This window comes from Oryza sativa, chromosome 1 (assembly GCF_034140825.1).
Source record: "Oryza sativa Japonica Group chromosome 1, ASM3414082v1".
Lineage (NCBI taxonomy): Eukaryota > Viridiplantae > Streptophyta > Magnoliopsida > Poales > Poaceae > Oryza > Oryza sativa.
Window position 1 is genome coordinate 39,599,582 of NC_089035.1, and position 16,660 is coordinate 39,616,241.

Here is a 16,660-nt window from a genome sequence, read left to right on the forward strand (position 1 = left end):
TTCTCTACGCCAATCCCCTGCAGGCCATCCGTTCGTAGAAGATGGGACTAATGCTGGCCTGCAAATTTATTTGGGCTGGTAACGAGGAAACATTTCCTTTCCCAGCCTCACAGACTGAGGCCCATCAAGCCGCGGAGAGCAACCCCTCAAGACGATCTGAGCCGTCCGATCCATCTCCCGCACCGCATCCGTCCGCCCGATGCGCTCCCGCGACTAGGGTTTCTTCGAGAGGAAGGATAAAAGGGCTCGTGGGCAGCCGCCGCTATAAACCCTAACCATTCCTTCTCCCACCTTCTCCCTTCTCCTCGCTCCTCCCCCTCCGCCGCCGCCGCAGCGGAGCAGCAACAGCAGGCGAGCGACATGGTAAGATCCTCTGCTCCATCCTCTCTACCTCGTTACGGCCCGTGCTCGAATCGGTCGCTGCGTGCTGTGCTGTGCTGTTTCGTTCTCGATTCGCCGCGTTGCGGTTTGGTTCGTGAAGGTTTTATGTGGTGGTAGCTCCGTGGGTGATTGGTAGAGCGGCTGCGAGGTTTTTTGCGTTTGTGGCGATGGATATGATGCTGGGTTCTTGGGATCCATTTCGATCCGGTAGGGATCTATGGCGTCATATAGATTTCTTGCTTAAACGACGATGTGTTGTGCCATCTCGGTCGGCGTGCTTCCCATTTGATGGTTGCTAGCATCTCTTCTCTTTGCGGTAACATTCTGCAGTAGTTCGTGACATCCATATTGATTGTTTTGTTCAGTAGATCCACTTAGGTGTATTGCCACATCCCTGTAGTGGAAGTATACTAGATGTCACAAACACTATCTAGTTGCTACAACCAGCACAAATTTCACATGCTTGTCTAGTTCTATCAGTTATACTCCTACGCATCAGAGATTTATGTGTTTTGGATATTGGATTTTAGATGGTTCAGTCGTGTAGTTGCTGCAGTACATTTGCTATCCTAACTGACTGCATGATGATAAAACTGCAGTGTTTTGATATGCGTTTAGGAAGTTCTCAAATTTAAGTCTAGTTCACATGTTTGCTTGCCTTCAGTTTTTATGCTGTTGTATTAATGTGATAATGTCTCTCCAGGGAGGGTTTGTCAAGACCCAGAAGACCCATGCCTACTTCAAGCGATTCCAAGTCAAGTTCAAGAGACGGAGGCGTAAGTTCAATATAATCCTTTCATGTGGCTCATGCATTCTGTGCTTGTAATATAGCTAGGTTTTGATGTACTTAATCTCATTTGTTATTGTTTGCAGAGGGCAAGACTGACTACAGGGCCAGGATTAGGCTCACCAACCAAGATAAGAACAAGTACAACACACCGAAGTACCGCTTCGTTGTGAGATTTGTATCCTTTTAGTTCTTTTTATCATGGTATTTATGCATTTCCTCGTAAATTCTGGTTGTTATACCATATCTTTATTATTATCATACTGTATGCCTTAATAGTACATTAGACAAACAAAGATATCACAGCTCAAATTGTCTATGCTACCATTGCGGGTGATATCGTGATGGCTGCTGCCTACTCCCATGAGCTGCCTCGTTATGGTCTTGAAGTTGGTCTCACCAACTATGCGGCAGGTAGTTTCCTCAGCTGAATGAATATGCAGAATGCTGGTTTGTCTTGCTGTATGCATACAATTTAATTCCTCTGTTTTGATGCATTGTGTAGCTTACTGCACTGGCTTGCTTCTGGCTCGTCGTGTGCTCACGCTCCGTGGTTTGGACCAGGAGTACGAGGGCAATGTTGAGGTACAAATATAATCCTTATAATTTTTTTACTCTATATGCTCATGCTGGTCTTGATCTTGATATGTATGATTCCTTTGGTCAGGCCACTGGGGAGGACTACTATGTTGAACCAGCTGATGAAAGGAGGCCTTTCCGTGCTCTCTTGGATGTTGGCCTCATTAGGACAACCACTGGAAACCGTGTCTTTGGTGCCCTCAAGGTGTGTTGTGCTTTGATCTCAACTGTTGGCTGCTGTAATAATAGTTGATTTGTCACTTGAACATCAAATTCATCAGCTCTTTTAGAAACACAACCGTCAATATAACCTTTGGATTGTTGATCTGTATTAGTAGCTCATGTGGATATACTTCTCTTCTTCTGCAGGGAGCTTTGGATGGTGGTCTTGACATTCCTCACAGTGACAAGAGGTTTGCTGGGTTCAAGAAGGACGAGAAGCAGCTTGATTCTGATATTCACCGCAAGTACATCTACGGTGGGCACGTGGCTGACTACATGAGGGTGAGCTGGCACTATTAGATCAATTGTTCGTGCTGTGGGTTGTATTAGGAATTATGTAGCTGCCTTGATGTTTATAACGTTGACTAAAGCATTATATAAAGTTTGGATTATTTGTTACTGTTTAGCTCAGTCTGCTTTATTTTGATTGTCATCAGGATAAATTTTCTTCTTATGTACTTGTTGCAGTCTATGGCTGAGGAGGAACCTGAGAAATTCCAAGCCCACTTTAGTGAGTACCTCAAGAAGGGAATTGACGCTGATGGCATGGAATCACTGTACAAGAAGGTCCATGCTGCCATCCGCGCCGATCCTACCATGGCCAAATCGACCAAGAAGGAACCGGCTACCCACAAGAGGTATATTAAGCTGGCTGATGATTTTCGTAAAGATTATTTGTGATGTCCATGTATGATGTAACTAACTTGCCATCTCTTTGCTGCAGATACAACCTCAAGAAGCTGACCTACGAGCAGAGGAAGGCCAGTCTCGTCGAAAGATTGAATGCTCTCAACTCCTCCGCTGGTGCTGATGATGATGACGAGGAAGAGGATGACGAGTGAGAGAGTAGCCTTATCACAGTAGTTTCATCTTATGCTGCCAAACAAACTCCATATGGCATTTAAGTTTACCTGTAGTCTTGCAATTTGCAACAGGCATTTTTGTTTATGTTCTGCACTCTGCTCAAAGAACCTATTTCTTTCGGTTTTTGATTCTCAACCTTGAGCTATCAGTTATCTTATTTATGTGAGAAGCTGCCGTTTGGATATTGATATAATTGTGTTCTGCCTGCCTCTTCACTTGTCTTTGTTTTATGTTATTCCTTTTTAGCAATGGGCAGTCAAATCTGCTGGTCTTGCCTGCATTTATTCTGAACTGGAGCTGCCTTGGGCTCTTTACTCGCTAGATGAAGTTTGATCGCTTGCTTGTGTCATTCATTCAGTTTGAGATTGACATCTTGCTTGCTCATTCATTATGTTGATAACAATGTGAAGCATGTAGTTCCTAGTTTTGACAGATTTTGACATATGGTTTCTATATAGTGATTTTGGCAGGAAATACGAGTCCATCACTATTTTCTAACTAAAGTTTACCGTCCAGCATGAGTTAGAACTCTTTGAATAAAATATTTTCACACATTCTTGTTGATTGTCCAGCATGAGGATTGAAAAAGACTATAAAATCTAAAAAAAAATTCACACATTCCTGTCTTAGATTCTCCTGTTTGTCTTTACAACTGGTTTTGTAATGCTAACAATGCACACACCGCCTCCAAATCAATCTCAAATTTCACATATTACTGCCTCGAATGCTCCAATTTTCACCAATTCGTCTTTTAAATTGGTTTGTTACAACTAAGTAAGCCAAAGCGAGCGAATCTCACTTGGTACTTGGTAGCTCTTCATGAACTAATCTAAACGACAGCCACTTCGCAGCAACATTTCCGAAGCAGATTTTAGATTTTTAGTCAAAGTTAATGGGTTAATGGATTGACATCCAAACTAAGATAATAAAAATAAGCGGTACCGCAACTAGAAGGGAGTCACGGGAGCAGCGGCTTGCAGGAATCAGTTTATGAACAATGCAGGCATATCAAAATTTCATGTAGATCTATATGATCGGATTATGCCAACTTGCCAAGCATGAGTTCATGAGAATGCTAACACTACCTGCAACACCTTAAAAGTACTAATCCTCTAATATAACAACGAAGCATACTGAAATCTCGTCAGCATACTCATGCAAAATGTGAAGCAATGTCGCATCTCGTGATCATTTCTGCTGTATTGCAACGTACATATGGTGCCGTCATGTGTACTACCCACAATTCACATACTCCCTCCGTCTCAAAATATACCTATTTCTAATACAGTGTCTTATCCCAAAATAAACCTATTTCTTCACCTACCTCCTCCTCTCAACCAATCACAACATTCTTCTTCACCTATTTTCTCTTTTCAACCAATCACACACTTCCTCCAATCATTCTCACCTAATTTCTTAATACCCGTGCCAACCTTAAAAATAGCTTCATTTTGGGACGGAGGAAGTACATGGTAAGAGAGCAGAATAACTTCCAGCGTGGATCTAACTACTAAGTACTCTCTCCGTTTTAGGTTATATGACGTTTTGACTTTGGTCAAAATCAAACTATTTCAAATTTGACTAAGTTTATAAACAAATATATTAATATTTATAATACTAAATTAGTTTTATCAAATCAACATCTGACACAGAAGGGGTAGAGACTAGAGAGCACACTGATTGTCTCTCGCGCGTTCTTCTTGGTCACATTAACAAAAGACCTGAAGATACAAACATCGAGTGAGTGAGTGACCAGACATAAGGACGGATGATTACACAGTTCTGAAAGAACACATTTTGACTAGAACAGTAATGTCAGGCTGGATAAGAATATAGCGTCAAGGGGCTAAACAGAGCTACTTGGAGGAGCACGGAGCAGCAGCAAATTGAATACCCATAAGAATATATAAGATGATGTGATTATGTTACTGAACGGAATGAACACTAATTTACTTAATACATAGAACCACGGTCCGACCGATGAACCGGGGTCTAACCAGTGAACCGACAAGCTCATCGGGTCAGTCCTCGGTCCGACTTTTTCTACTATGGTGGGGCGTGGTCGGCGGCACATGTCCCCGACGTCCCTGGCATCCCGACGGAGATGGACGCCGGCAGACACAGAGTTGGCACGGGAGGATGCGGCACAGGGGTTGTTGACCGTGCGTCGCTGGTTCAACGTTGATGGAGTTGGAACGCCGCCACCGCGACCTCCCCGAGCTTCGGCATCCCCCATCTTAAGCGAGATCGGTAGTGTCGCCGCCTCACCTCCCCAAGCGCGCGCGTCGCTGGTCCAACGCGGACGGAGCCGGAACACCGCCGCCGTGACTTCCGCCAGTCCTCCATTCAGCGCTTGTCTCGCTGGCGCCACGGGAGATGTAAAAGATAATAGGGGAAGAGGAGAGTTGCTGACGAGTGGGACCCATAAGCTGACTCAGCTAGTCAGCAGAATCAAAGCTGCCACGTAGGACAAAACCGTCTCCGAAACCGCGAGGGAGGTGATTTACTCTGGTTTTCAGAGAAGGAGGCGTTATACCCAGTTTTCCGGTTGAGGGATATTATTCACGCAAGCGTAACAGAAAAGGGACGCAAAACGGACTTATTCCAACGAGGAATTATCTCCTTTCCCAGGCCCACAGACTGAGGCCCATCAAGCCGCGGAGAGCAACCCCTCAAGACGATCTGAGCCGTCCGATCCATCTCCCGCACCGCATCCGTCCGCCCGATGCGCTCGCGCGACTCGGGTTTCTTCTTCGAGTGGATGGATAAAAGGGCTCGAGGGCAGCCGCCGCTATAAACCCTAACTATTCCTTCTCCCACCTCTCCCCTCTCCTCGCTCCTCCACGCGCCGCCGCCGCCGCAGCGGAGCAGCCACAGCAGGCGAGCGACATGGTAAGATCCTCACACTCCATCCTCTCAACCTCCTTGCAGCCCTGCTAGAATCGGTCGCTGCGTGCTGTGCTGTTTCGTTCTTGATTCGCTGCGTCGCGGTTTGGTTCATGGGTGTCCTTGATTAGCTCGGTGGGTGATTGGTAGTGCGGCTGCGAGGTTATTTGCGTTTGTGGCGATGGATATGATGCTCGGTTCTCGGGATCCATTTCGATCCGGTAGGGATCTATGGTGTCATGTAGATTTCTTGCTTAAACGATAATGTATTTTGGCATTTCGGTCGTCGTGCTTCCCATTTGATGTTGCTAGCATCTCTTCTTTTCGCGGTTGCATTTTGCAGTAGTTCGTGCCATCCATCTTGATTGTTTTGTTCAGTAGAGCCACTTAGGTGGGTTGCCACATCCCAGTAGTGGTAGTATAGTAGTTGTCACAAACACTATCTATTGCTACAACCAGCACAAATTTCATATGCTTGTCTAGCTCTATCAGTTTTTCTGGATATTGGATTTTAGATGGTTCCGTTGTCTAGTTGCACCAATACATTTGCTATCCTAACTGACTGCTTGATAATAAAATTGCAGTGTTTCGATATGCGTTTAGGAAGTTCTCAAATTTAAGTCTATTTCACATGTTTGCTTGCCTTCAGTTTTTATGCTGTTTGTATTAATATGATAATGTCTCTCCAGGGAGGGTTTGTCAAGACCCAGAAGACCAATGCCTACCACAAGCGTTTCCAAGTCAAGTTCAAGAGACGGAGGCGTAAGTCAAGTTCAAGAGACCGAGGCGTTTCCAAGTCAAGTCAAGGTTTTGACGTACTTAATCTCATTTGTCATTGTTTGCAGAGGGCAAGACTGACTACAGGGCCAGGATTAGGCTCACCAACCAAGATAAGAACAAGTACAACACACCGAAGTACCGCTTCGTTGTGAGATTTGTATCCTTTTTGTTCTTTGTATCATGATATTTATGCATTTCCTCGTAAATTCTGGTTATTATACTATATATTTGTTATTATCATACTGTATGCCTTAATAGTACATTAGACAAACAAAGATATCACAGCTCAAATTGTCTATGCTACCATTGCTGGTGATATCGTGATGGCTGCTGCCTACTCCCATGAGCTGCCTCGCTATGGTCTTGAAGTTGGTCTCACCAACTATGCGGCAGGTAGTTTCCTCAGTTGAATGAATACGCAGAATGCTGGTTTGTGTTGCTGTATGAATGCAATTTAATTCCTCTGTTTTGATGCATTGTGTAGCTTATTGCACTGGCTTGCTTTTGGCTCGCCGTGTGCTCAAGCTCCGTGGTTTGGACCAGGAGTACGAGGGCAATATTGAGGTACAAATACAATCCTTATAAATTTTTTACTCTATATGCTCATGCTCATGCTGATTTTGATCTTGATATGTATGATTCCTTTGGTTAGGCCACTGGGGAGGACTACTATGTTGAACCAGCTGATGAAAGGCGGCCTTTCCGTGCTCTCTTGGATGTTGGCCTCATTAGGACAACCACTGGAAACCGTGTCTTTGGTGCCCTCAAGGTGTGTTGTGCTTTGATCGCAACTGTTGGCTGCTGTAATAATAGTTGATTTATCACTTGAACATCAAATTCCTCAGCTCTTTTAGAAACACAACCGTTACGATAACCTTTGGATTGTTGATCTGTATTAGTAGCTCATGTGGATATACTTCTCTTTTCTTCTGCAGGGAGCTTTGGATGGTGGTCTTGACATTCCTCACAGTGACAAGAGGTTTGCTGGGTTCAAGAAGGACGAGAAGCAGCTTGATTCTGATATTCACCGCAAGTACATCTACGGTGGGCACGTGGCTGACTACATGAGGGTGAGCTGGCACTATTAGATCAATTGTTCGTGCTATTTTGACATTGCTGTGTGTTGTATTAGGAGTTATGTAGCTGCCTTGATGCTTGTAATATTGACTAAAACATTATAAGCAGGCTGGAAAATTTGTTACTGTTTAGCTCAGTCTGCTTGATTTTTATTCTCATCAGTTTAAAATTTCTACTTATGTACTTCTTGCAGTCTATGGCGGAGGAGGAACCTGAGAAATTCCAAGCCCACTTCAGTGAGTACCTCAAGAAGGGAATTGATGCTGATGGCATGGAAGCACTGTACAAGAAGGTCCATGCTGCCATCCGTGCTGATCCTACCATGGCCAAATCAACCAAGAAGGAACCGGCGACCCACAAGAGGTACATGAATCTGGCTGATGATTTCTGGAAAGATTATTTGTGATGTCCATGTATGATTGTAACTAACTTGCATCTTTGTCTCAGATACAACCTCAAGAAGCTAACCTACGAACAGAGGAAGGCCAGTCTTGTCGAAAGATTGAATGCTCTCAACTCCTCTGCTGGTGCTGATGATGATGACGAGGAAGAGGATGATGAGTGAAAGAGTTTAGCCTTATCACAGTAGTTCCATCTTTATGCTGCCAAACAAACTCCATATGGCATTTAAGTTCACCTGTATAGTCTTGCAAGTTGCAACAGGCATTTTTGTTTATGTTCTGAACTCCGCTCAAAGAACCTATTTCTTTCGGTTTTTGGTTCTCAACCTGGAGCTATCGGTTATCTTATTTATGTGAGAAGCTGCCGTTTGGATATTGATCAAAATGTGTTCTGCCTGGCTCTTCACTTGTCAGTGTTTTATGTTACTTTTTCCTTTTTAGCAACGGGCAGTCAATCTTCAGGTCTTCTTGCCTGCATTGTCCTAAACTGGAGTTCCCTTGGGCGCTTTACACACTAGATGAGGTTTGATCGCTTGTTGAGGCATTCATTTGGTTTGAGATTGATTGCTTGCTTGCTCATCCATTATGTTGATGATATTGCGAAGCATATAGATGCTTGTTTTGATAGATTTTGACATATAGTTCTATATGAAGAGATTTTGGCAGTATACGAACCAACAACTCTTAATTAACTAATGTTCATCGTCCAGCATGAGTCAAAACTATTCAATCAAAAGTATTCACACATTTTTGTTGACCGTCCAGCGTGAGAAAAACTCTTCAATCAAATTTTTTTAATCTCACATTCCTGTCTCAGATTTTCCAGTTTTAAGAGTCTTTACAGTCCAGCATGAGAAAAACTCTTCAATCAATTTTTTTTTCACACACTCCTGTCTTAGATGCTCCAGTTTTAAGAGTCTTTACAACTGGTTTGTAATAGCTAACAATGCACACCGCCTCCAAATCTATCTCAAATTTCACATATTACTGCCTCGGATGCTCCAAATCTATCTCAAATTGGTTTACTAAGTAAGCCAAAGCGAGAGAATCTCACTTGGTGGTAGCTCTTCATGGACTAATTTAAACGACAGCCATTTCGCAGCAACATTTCAGACGCAGATTTTAGTCAAAGTTAATGGGTTAATACATAAACATGCAAACTAAGATAATATATAATCTAAAATATATGCGGGTATTGCAACTAGAAGCGAGTTACGGCCTTATGGGAGCAGCGGCTTGCAGGAATCAGTTTAGGAACAATGCAGGCATATCAAAATTTCATGTAGATCCAAGCATGAGTTCATGAGAACGCCAACACTACCGGCAACACCTTGAAAGTACTAATCCTCTAATATACTCATGCAAATGTGAAGCAAACTGTCGCAAACTCGTGATCATTTCTGCCGTATTGCTACATATGCAGCGGTAAGACATCCACAATTCACAGATATGGGTAAGAGAGCAGAACAACTTCCATTGCCAATCTAACTACTAAGTAGAAACCAACGAATAGAAGCGACATCAGAGGACAGTATCGCCTCGAGGTAGCAAAAACTCCCAACATCTTGAACATCTGACGAAGGGGTAGAGACTAGAGAGCACACTGATTGTCTCTCTCACGCGTTCTTCTTGGTCACAGTAATAAAAGACCTGGAAGATACAACATCAAGTGAGTGAGTGAGTAAGTGACCAGACATAAGGACGGATATATTACACAGTTCAGAAAGAACACATTTTGACTAGAACTGTAATGCCAGGCTGGGTAAGAATATAGCGTCAAGGGGCTAAATAGAGCTACTTGGAGGAGCACGGAGCAGCAACAAATTGAAATACCCATAAGAATATAAGATGATGTGATTGAGTTACCTTGGCACAAGACGAGGCTCACTTCTGTTTGTGCTTCGAGCAACTCTTGAGGCCTGTTGTGAATTGTTGGTGCAACTTAGTAGGATAGTACAATGACAAAAATTAAGGGTCAATGATTAGAAGTGAGACAATAACTCACCACAGCCCACATAACAATGTGGCCCACAAACTGAAGCAATTCCACTGTGAGGAACGTATCCTTGGAGATGTGCTGCATAGCGTAGAGGAGGTAGACAGCAAAGGTTGACAACATGAGCAGACTGATCATGCGTGCTTGGTGCTGGTTGAAAGCACAGAAACAAAAGGAAGTATTTAGTTGTGGGCTTGTGGCATAGTTTTCAAAAGTACTAAAAAAAGAGACATCCAATGAATGCCATAGTGTACATCAGACTACACTTCAACACTCAGTAAACAAAACGGCTGAACAGAATAGCTGTTGTGATCACTGTCAGTTCACCATTTTATTACTGTAACGCAAACATGAACACAGCTAGAGGGCAGAAGACAACTTCAGAAGTTAGAGGTTAAAGGATGAAGAGTTAACTGATTACAGATGCATGTCTGTGTTCCAACTACTCGATCTATCCACAGTTGCATCTGCGTGTCACCAAGCAAAGATAGCATGCACAGTCGTTCAAAGAATCAAAGTTGCTAATCACACAACAACGATATCTAATTAAGCTCACCTATTTACTTGAGTAAAACAAACTAATAATTAGCCATCCATTGTTTCTTTAGAATCACAGTTGAGACTCTACCTTCAGTGCCCACAAAACGTACAAGTTATATAAACAATAACATACATAATTAGCATGCTTATGTGAAGTTTTATTATCCAGTGTACTTAGACAAAACAAACAATAACATACGTAGGCAATAACGGAATCAATAATAATAGGTAACTTATATATGTTCATTTCTTTAGGTGAACAATGCATAGATACGCACATCAATGTCCTAGTCCAAATTTATTGAAACTGCATAAGCACCAGCTTAGCACAGTTACTTTTATAACATGTCCACGTCCAATCCAACAGCTTCAGGTACTACCAGTCTACCAGTACCACACGCATACACAAAGCATTAGGAACCCTCACACAGATTCACAGTGATAAAGCTAACTGAAGTATAATATACTGAGGTGTTCTCCACAAAATTTTGCATTAGGTAAAATGAATTTAACGATATGTGGATACTGGTGAGTAGTGACACGCAAGTTCAATTACTAAGCAATCAGAACATTATTTTTCAATAACCTTCAGCTGAATCAACCTGTACGTCAACAAAAATAATTGACTAAAAATAACTATGTGCATTTCTCTACTATTTTATATCAAGTAAGGTGAAGTAAAACAATGAATCCACACATGTACATGGAACGATCCATGCGGCGACGAAATACTACAGCGACAGCGACACATCATCGGAAAAACTAGCACACCACTAGAACTGACAACAATCAACAACTCATCCCATCACGGCATCGATAATTTTGGCAAACCAAACTTTGGGCCGCTGCTCGCCTGGAGCATTGCCCTTCCCCAGCAAGCGAGATCCGAGTATCCGACAAGGCGACAACCCTATGGAGTTCTACCGCTACCACGGTACCACCGCCGCAAATTCGCCGCGGCGCTGCTGCTGCGGCATCCGCTCCATGTTTCGTGAAGCAAATGGCACGGAAAGGGCAGAGAGAATACTTTACCTCCTTTTTCTCGGCCTCCTTGCTGGTGTTGAGGACGAACACCACAGGGACGTAGCACGGCCCGCCGGCGCCGCCACCGCCGCCCCGCTCCGCAACACCTCCTCCCACACCGCTGTGGCCCGAGCGGAGATGGAGGTGGTCGGGGTCATCGCCGCGGCGGGGACCGTTCAGCGCGGCCTGCAGCGCGGCCATGTTAACGGACACCTCCGGTGCGCCGCCACCTCTCGACGCCACCCGAACCACGCCAGCTGCCGCGGGGACGTGCACCACCGTCCACTCGGAGGCCATGGCCTCCGGCACGAGGATGTTCCAGCCGCCGTCACGGACGCCTCGTGGTAGCAGGAGGGCCACGTACCTCACCGGCGTCAGCGCGTCCCGGCCCCCGCCCCGCTCCGGGCGGAGATGGAGGTCGGGGTCGTCGTCGCCGCGGCGGCGGCCGTTCAGCGCGGCCTGCAGCGCGGCCATGTCGACGGAAACCTCCGGGGCGCCGCCGCCTCTCGACGCCACCCGAACCACCCCGCGGACGTGCGCCACCGTCCACTCGGAGGCCATGGACTCCGGCACGAGGACGTTCCAGCCGCCGCCGTCGCGGACGCCCCGCGGTGGCGGGAGGGCGACGTACCTCACCGGCGTCGCCGCGTGGCCGGACCCGCTCCCCGCGCTCTCCATGGTTCTCTTCTCCCCCACTGCTCTCTCTCTCCTCCCCTCTCTCGCGTGCTTCTGGAAGGATCTAGAATGTTCTGGATGTGATTCTGAGAAGGCTTCGACTCCAAGTCGACTGGGACCACGGGGCCACTTTATAGTCGGGCCCCGGCACACACGCGAGAAGTGGCGGACCGACGCCGTGACTCGCGGGCGCGCGCCGTCACTGACAGGTGGGTCCTGAGTCCTGACGAAGGATTTGATTTTCCTTGACCAAGTTGGACGAGTGGACGACCTGTGTGCATGACACATAATGTCATACTCACTCGCAAATGAGTTTCCTATTACCTCGGTATTATTTCTAGCACAATAGTTTATCCAAAAAAAATTTATTTATAATACAGTGTCTTGTCTTAAAATGAAGCAATTTTTTTTCCTACGTCTTCCTCTCAACTAATCACATCTATTCTCTTTCACATACGTTCTCTTTTCAATTAATCACACATTTTCTTTAATAATTATCACATACTAATTTCTTAATAACCGTGTTAACCTAAAAAATATCTATATTTTGGAACGGAAAAGTAGTACACGCTCAAAAAACGTAAACTAATAGTATATGCTTGATCTCACTAAAGTTGAATTGAAAGTCAATTGATGTTTTTTTTCTCAAGATTAAGATTTTACCTCGATTTCCATAAGCACGCTCTTCAAACTACTAAACGGTGCGTTTTGTGAAAAAATTTCTATATGAAAGTTGCTTTAAAATATCAAATATACCAATTTGTTAAGTTTATAATAATTAAAACTTAATTAATCATGTACTAATAGTTTTCTCGCTTTATGTGCACCAACTTAATCTTTATTTTCATGAGTTTCAAACTTAATCAATCATCTTCATCATTTTCAGCATCCCAGCTAATTACGGTGACAAATATTGGACCATGGCTTCATCTTTTTAGAGCACAAAAAAGATTTTTAACATATAAGCAAATCGCCCCTCAGAGCACATGAATGAATTTGATAATCTACTAAACAACGACTAATAAAATCATTGCAAGTGTAAAGGTGGAAACTAATGCTTGGCAATACTTCGTCAAAGAAACAGGCAAATATATTGCAACCTTCTTGTCCATAATACATATGCCATACAGCATAGAAACAAACCCATTTTACATTCAAACTGTATTCAAGTTGCCTAGATGGCAAACGGATTTCCTTGTTGGATCACAAAGTAGGGTGCTAAGTAGGCAAAACGAATTTCCTTGCTGCTAACAGCAACACGTTTATAATCAAATGACACAACAGAACATGGACTTCGTCAATCACATGGTACAAACTAGAACTGGGACTTGTCGAGGCTGTCGAAGTAGGGGTGTTCCATAGCAGCCTTTGCTGAGATCCGATTTGCTGGGTTATACTGGAGCATTTTCTGCAAGAAATTATTCACAATATTATCACCTCACATCTTGTTGAAAAATTGAACACAATTTAGCAAATCAAGAGAAGTTGGGCACAATTTAAAACCAACCAAAATCATACATAAAAGATTCCTTTGAAGCTATTAAATTAGGGAGAACTTCAAATTATCTTACAGCCTAAATAATTTCGAATAGTGACAAAATGGAAAACCAGTATAGATCAGTTTTCTTACCGATAAAAGGTCAACTCCTTCAGGCTCCAATGATGGGACTTGACGTTCTAAAATCTGTGGCTTCCACTGTGGAAACTCATGCCAGTCCCTCAAATCAGTTACTCCAGGCCACTGCTCCTCAGTAGGAGTTCCCAACAACCTATTAAGAAGTCGGTTTTAGTCAATGGCTTAATGCATAATACTCCCTGAATAAATTACCATAAGGTATACAGGCTGAGGCAAACTATCACACACTATACAGAAAGTAGTTTATGAAATTCTAGCATGGCAATTTTTCATCACACAGCTATATGTTCAGACTATGTCAAACATGGATTTATGAAAAAAAATCATCATCTACAGCAATAACTACCGATTATCAAATTATTAAACCATTGTCTTAGCAGATAAGCAATGTAACTCATATTATGATAACTGCACTTCTTGCTAATCATGAAAGGCAGAAGGAAGAAAGACCTGAAAATGTGAAGCAACTGTTGCAACTCAGAGTCACCTGGAAAAAGAGCTTGTCTTCTGACCATTTCAGCTGTATAGAACAGTACGAGAATCAAAATGAGGAGGCAGTATGTTTTTTGTACTGAAAGCAAGGGAAAAACTTGAAGCAAAAGTATGATATATGCTGCTTAGTCAGCCAGAAATTCAAAGATCATGACAGCGATGAAAAATTGGAGCTCAAATATACACACACATTCAAAACTAAAGAATCCTTGATAACACATACACGAAAAACTTTAGAACTGCTGGTGCACATCTACCTCTCCTTTGTTTAAAGGTTGATATAAACAGGTGACCATGAATCTGCTAGTGCGTTTGTTTAAAAGTTGTATCCAGGTTGTGCTTTTGGTTTTTCAAATATAAGAATGAAGTGCCCCCACAAAGCCGTAACAAAGATCAAAAGGAGCATACCGAAGATGCAACCAACGGACCAAATGTCAACACCGGTTGAGTAATGTGTTGATCCAAGCAAAACTTCAGGAGCTCTGTACCAAAGAGTCACAATCTGCAACACAAAACAGACATATAAGGAAATTGCTAGAGCATGTTCAGAAATTAGCCCAGATGAGATGTGTAAACATTACCTCATGTGTGTAGCTTTTCATAGGAACAGTGAACGCCCTACCTAGCCCAAGATCAGCAATTTTCAATATCCCCTTTTCCTTGTCGACCAACAGGTTTTGTGGCTTTAAATCACTACAAAATTGAGCAGGAATAAGTATAAACCATGTTATCAACAACTGCAATGCTGTATGGGGCTGATAAGCCCAGCAACATAAATCACAGGGAGAGAACAGAGTCCAACCGGTGAAGGACACCATGGCCATGGCAATGTGCGACTCCTTTGCATAACTGATACAAGAAGCTCTGCAGGGAATTGAAAAAAAAAAGAAGTCATTTCTTTTCATTGCCATATAAAATTTGTAGAGAACTAACTTGGATCACTGTTGTTGTATGCATAATTAACGTGCAACAATTGTGAATTCTATGCAATTAGAGCAATGTGCAACTTGACAGAATATGAAACCACTAACCGATTAGTCGGTCGTGCATCATCTATCTTTGTTTGTAAAAGGTCTCACAATAATCAAAGGAAAAACCTCCAACAATCAGAGATTATATATATAAAAAAAGAGAGACATAGGAACTATAAGGATTGTTAATTTTTTTTTCCATTTCGTATTTAATTTGATCCACACTTCCATGGCCCAGTATTTGCCTCTGAATAGTGAAAAAAAAACTGAAAAATCAATAATGTCATTTGAAAACTCATACATCTAGTGTTTCATTCATTTTCACTAACATGGTTGCTGCAACCGATTTTCACCTAGGCAACCAACCCAGAAGCGGAGAAGACACGGGATAATCAGGCAAGAGGTGTACCTTGATGACGTTGGTGGGGAGGGGGCGAGGGTTGGGGCCCTTGCGGTAGGCGTCGACGAACTTCTTGAGGTCGGTGTCGAGGAACTCGAAGACGAGGTAGAGGACGGGCTTGCCGTTCTTGGTGGCCTGCTCGACGGAGAGGAGGCGGACGACGTAGAGCGACTGGGAGAGCAGCCTGAGGATGGAGATCTCGCGCAGCGCGGTGGGCGGGATCCCCTCCTCGTCCATCTCCAGCCTCGTCTTCTTCAGCGCCACCAGCTGCCCCGTCGCCCTGTCCTGCGCCTTGTACACCTTCCCGTACGTCCCTTCCCCCACCTTCTCCAGCTTCTCGTACTTCTCCATCGATCCCGAATCCCCGATGAACCCTAGATTCGGCGGCGGTGGCGGCGGTGGAAGGGGGTGTGTGTGGGGGGGGGGGATTTGAAATGGGGGAGGAGCGTGGGGAGGAGGGGGGATGGAAAGGGGAAGGGAAGCAGCGGTGGCAACGGTCGAGTGGGTGGGTGGCGGCGCGTCGTCTCCTCACTCTTTTTCCACTCTCCAGTTCACGAGAGAGAGACCGCGCGTCTCTCGCTGGGAGAGAGAGAGAGAGAGAGAGAGAGGGGGGGGGGGGGGGCGGCGGCCGGGATCTGAGGGAACACGAGTTTTTCAACTCGCGGAGCGGCGGGGATGTGCAGCGTTGTGTGCTTGAGGGGAGGTAGTGGGTTGGGGTTGGGCTTTGATGTTGTTATGGGCTTTGTGGCCTGTGGGCTACGCGAACTTGGCAGTGGGGGCATGAATAAGTTCACTTTAGATCTCTTAATTTGTCGCTGAATCTGAAATTCATGCTTGAATGCAAAAACCAGGTATAGCGTATTTCCCATCTTACAATACCGTGCAAACAAGTTCCCTCGGTAGTATTGTGCTCGGTTTTAACTGACGTGACTCCTTTGGCTAAGTCTTCG

General features: G+C 44.1%; 4 protein-coding genes across 4 annotated transcripts; 2 read left to right on the forward strand and 2 right to left on the reverse strand.

Annotated features, from left to right (window-relative positions):
• Positions 1-266: 266 nt before the first annotated feature.
• On the forward strand, positions 267-3,181 carry LOC9271934 (60S ribosomal protein L5-2-like). Its single transcript, NM_001404913.1, has 9 exons — positions 267-363; positions 1,085-1,157; positions 1,255-1,346; positions 1,456-1,582; positions 1,674-1,753; positions 1,836-1,952; positions 2,117-2,251; positions 2,438-2,607; positions 2,694-3,181. Exons 1-9 carry the CDS (start codon positions 361-363, stop codon positions 2,809-2,811), a joined length of 915 nt encoding a protein of 304 aa, NP_001391842.1. The 5' UTR covers positions 267-360; the 3' UTR covers positions 2,812-3,181.
• Positions 3,182-5,628: 2,447 nt separating this feature from the next.
• On the forward strand, positions 5,629-8,520 carry LOC4325100 (60S ribosomal protein L5-1-like). The gene is made up of 9 exons (NM_001406189.1): positions 5,629-5,725; positions 6,409-6,481; positions 6,565-6,656; positions 6,766-6,892; positions 6,984-7,063; positions 7,152-7,268; positions 7,435-7,569; positions 7,770-7,939; positions 8,024-8,520. Exons 1-9 carry the CDS (start codon positions 5,723-5,725, stop codon positions 8,139-8,141), a joined length of 915 nt encoding a protein of 304 aa, NP_001393118.1. The 5' UTR covers positions 5,629-5,722; the 3' UTR covers positions 8,142-8,520.
• Positions 8,521-9,302: 782 nt separating this feature from the next.
• LOC107276811 (uncharacterized) lies at positions 9,303-12,560 on the reverse strand. The gene is made up of 4 exons (XM_015792396.3): positions 11,546-12,560; positions 9,983-10,123; positions 9,844-9,896; positions 9,303-9,627 (listed from the first exon to the last, which is right to left on the reverse strand). Exons 1-4 carry the CDS (start codon positions 12,497-12,499, stop codon positions 9,594-9,596), a joined length of 1,182 nt encoding a protein of 393 aa, XP_015647882.3. The 5' UTR covers positions 12,500-12,560; the 3' UTR covers positions 9,303-9,593.
• A 721-nt stretch (positions 12,561-13,281) lies between these two features.
• Positions 13,282-16,305, reverse strand: LOC9269568 (cyclin-dependent kinase B1-1-like). The gene is given in 7 exon segments (NM_001424299.1): positions 13,282-13,619; positions 13,842-13,980; positions 14,298-14,367; positions 14,748-14,841; positions 14,921-15,032; positions 15,142-15,203; positions 15,720-16,305. Coding segments are annotated over 7 exon segments (912 nt in total). The 5' UTR covers positions 16,062-16,305; the 3' UTR covers positions 13,282-13,526.
• Positions 16,306-16,660: the final 355 nt, after the last annotated feature.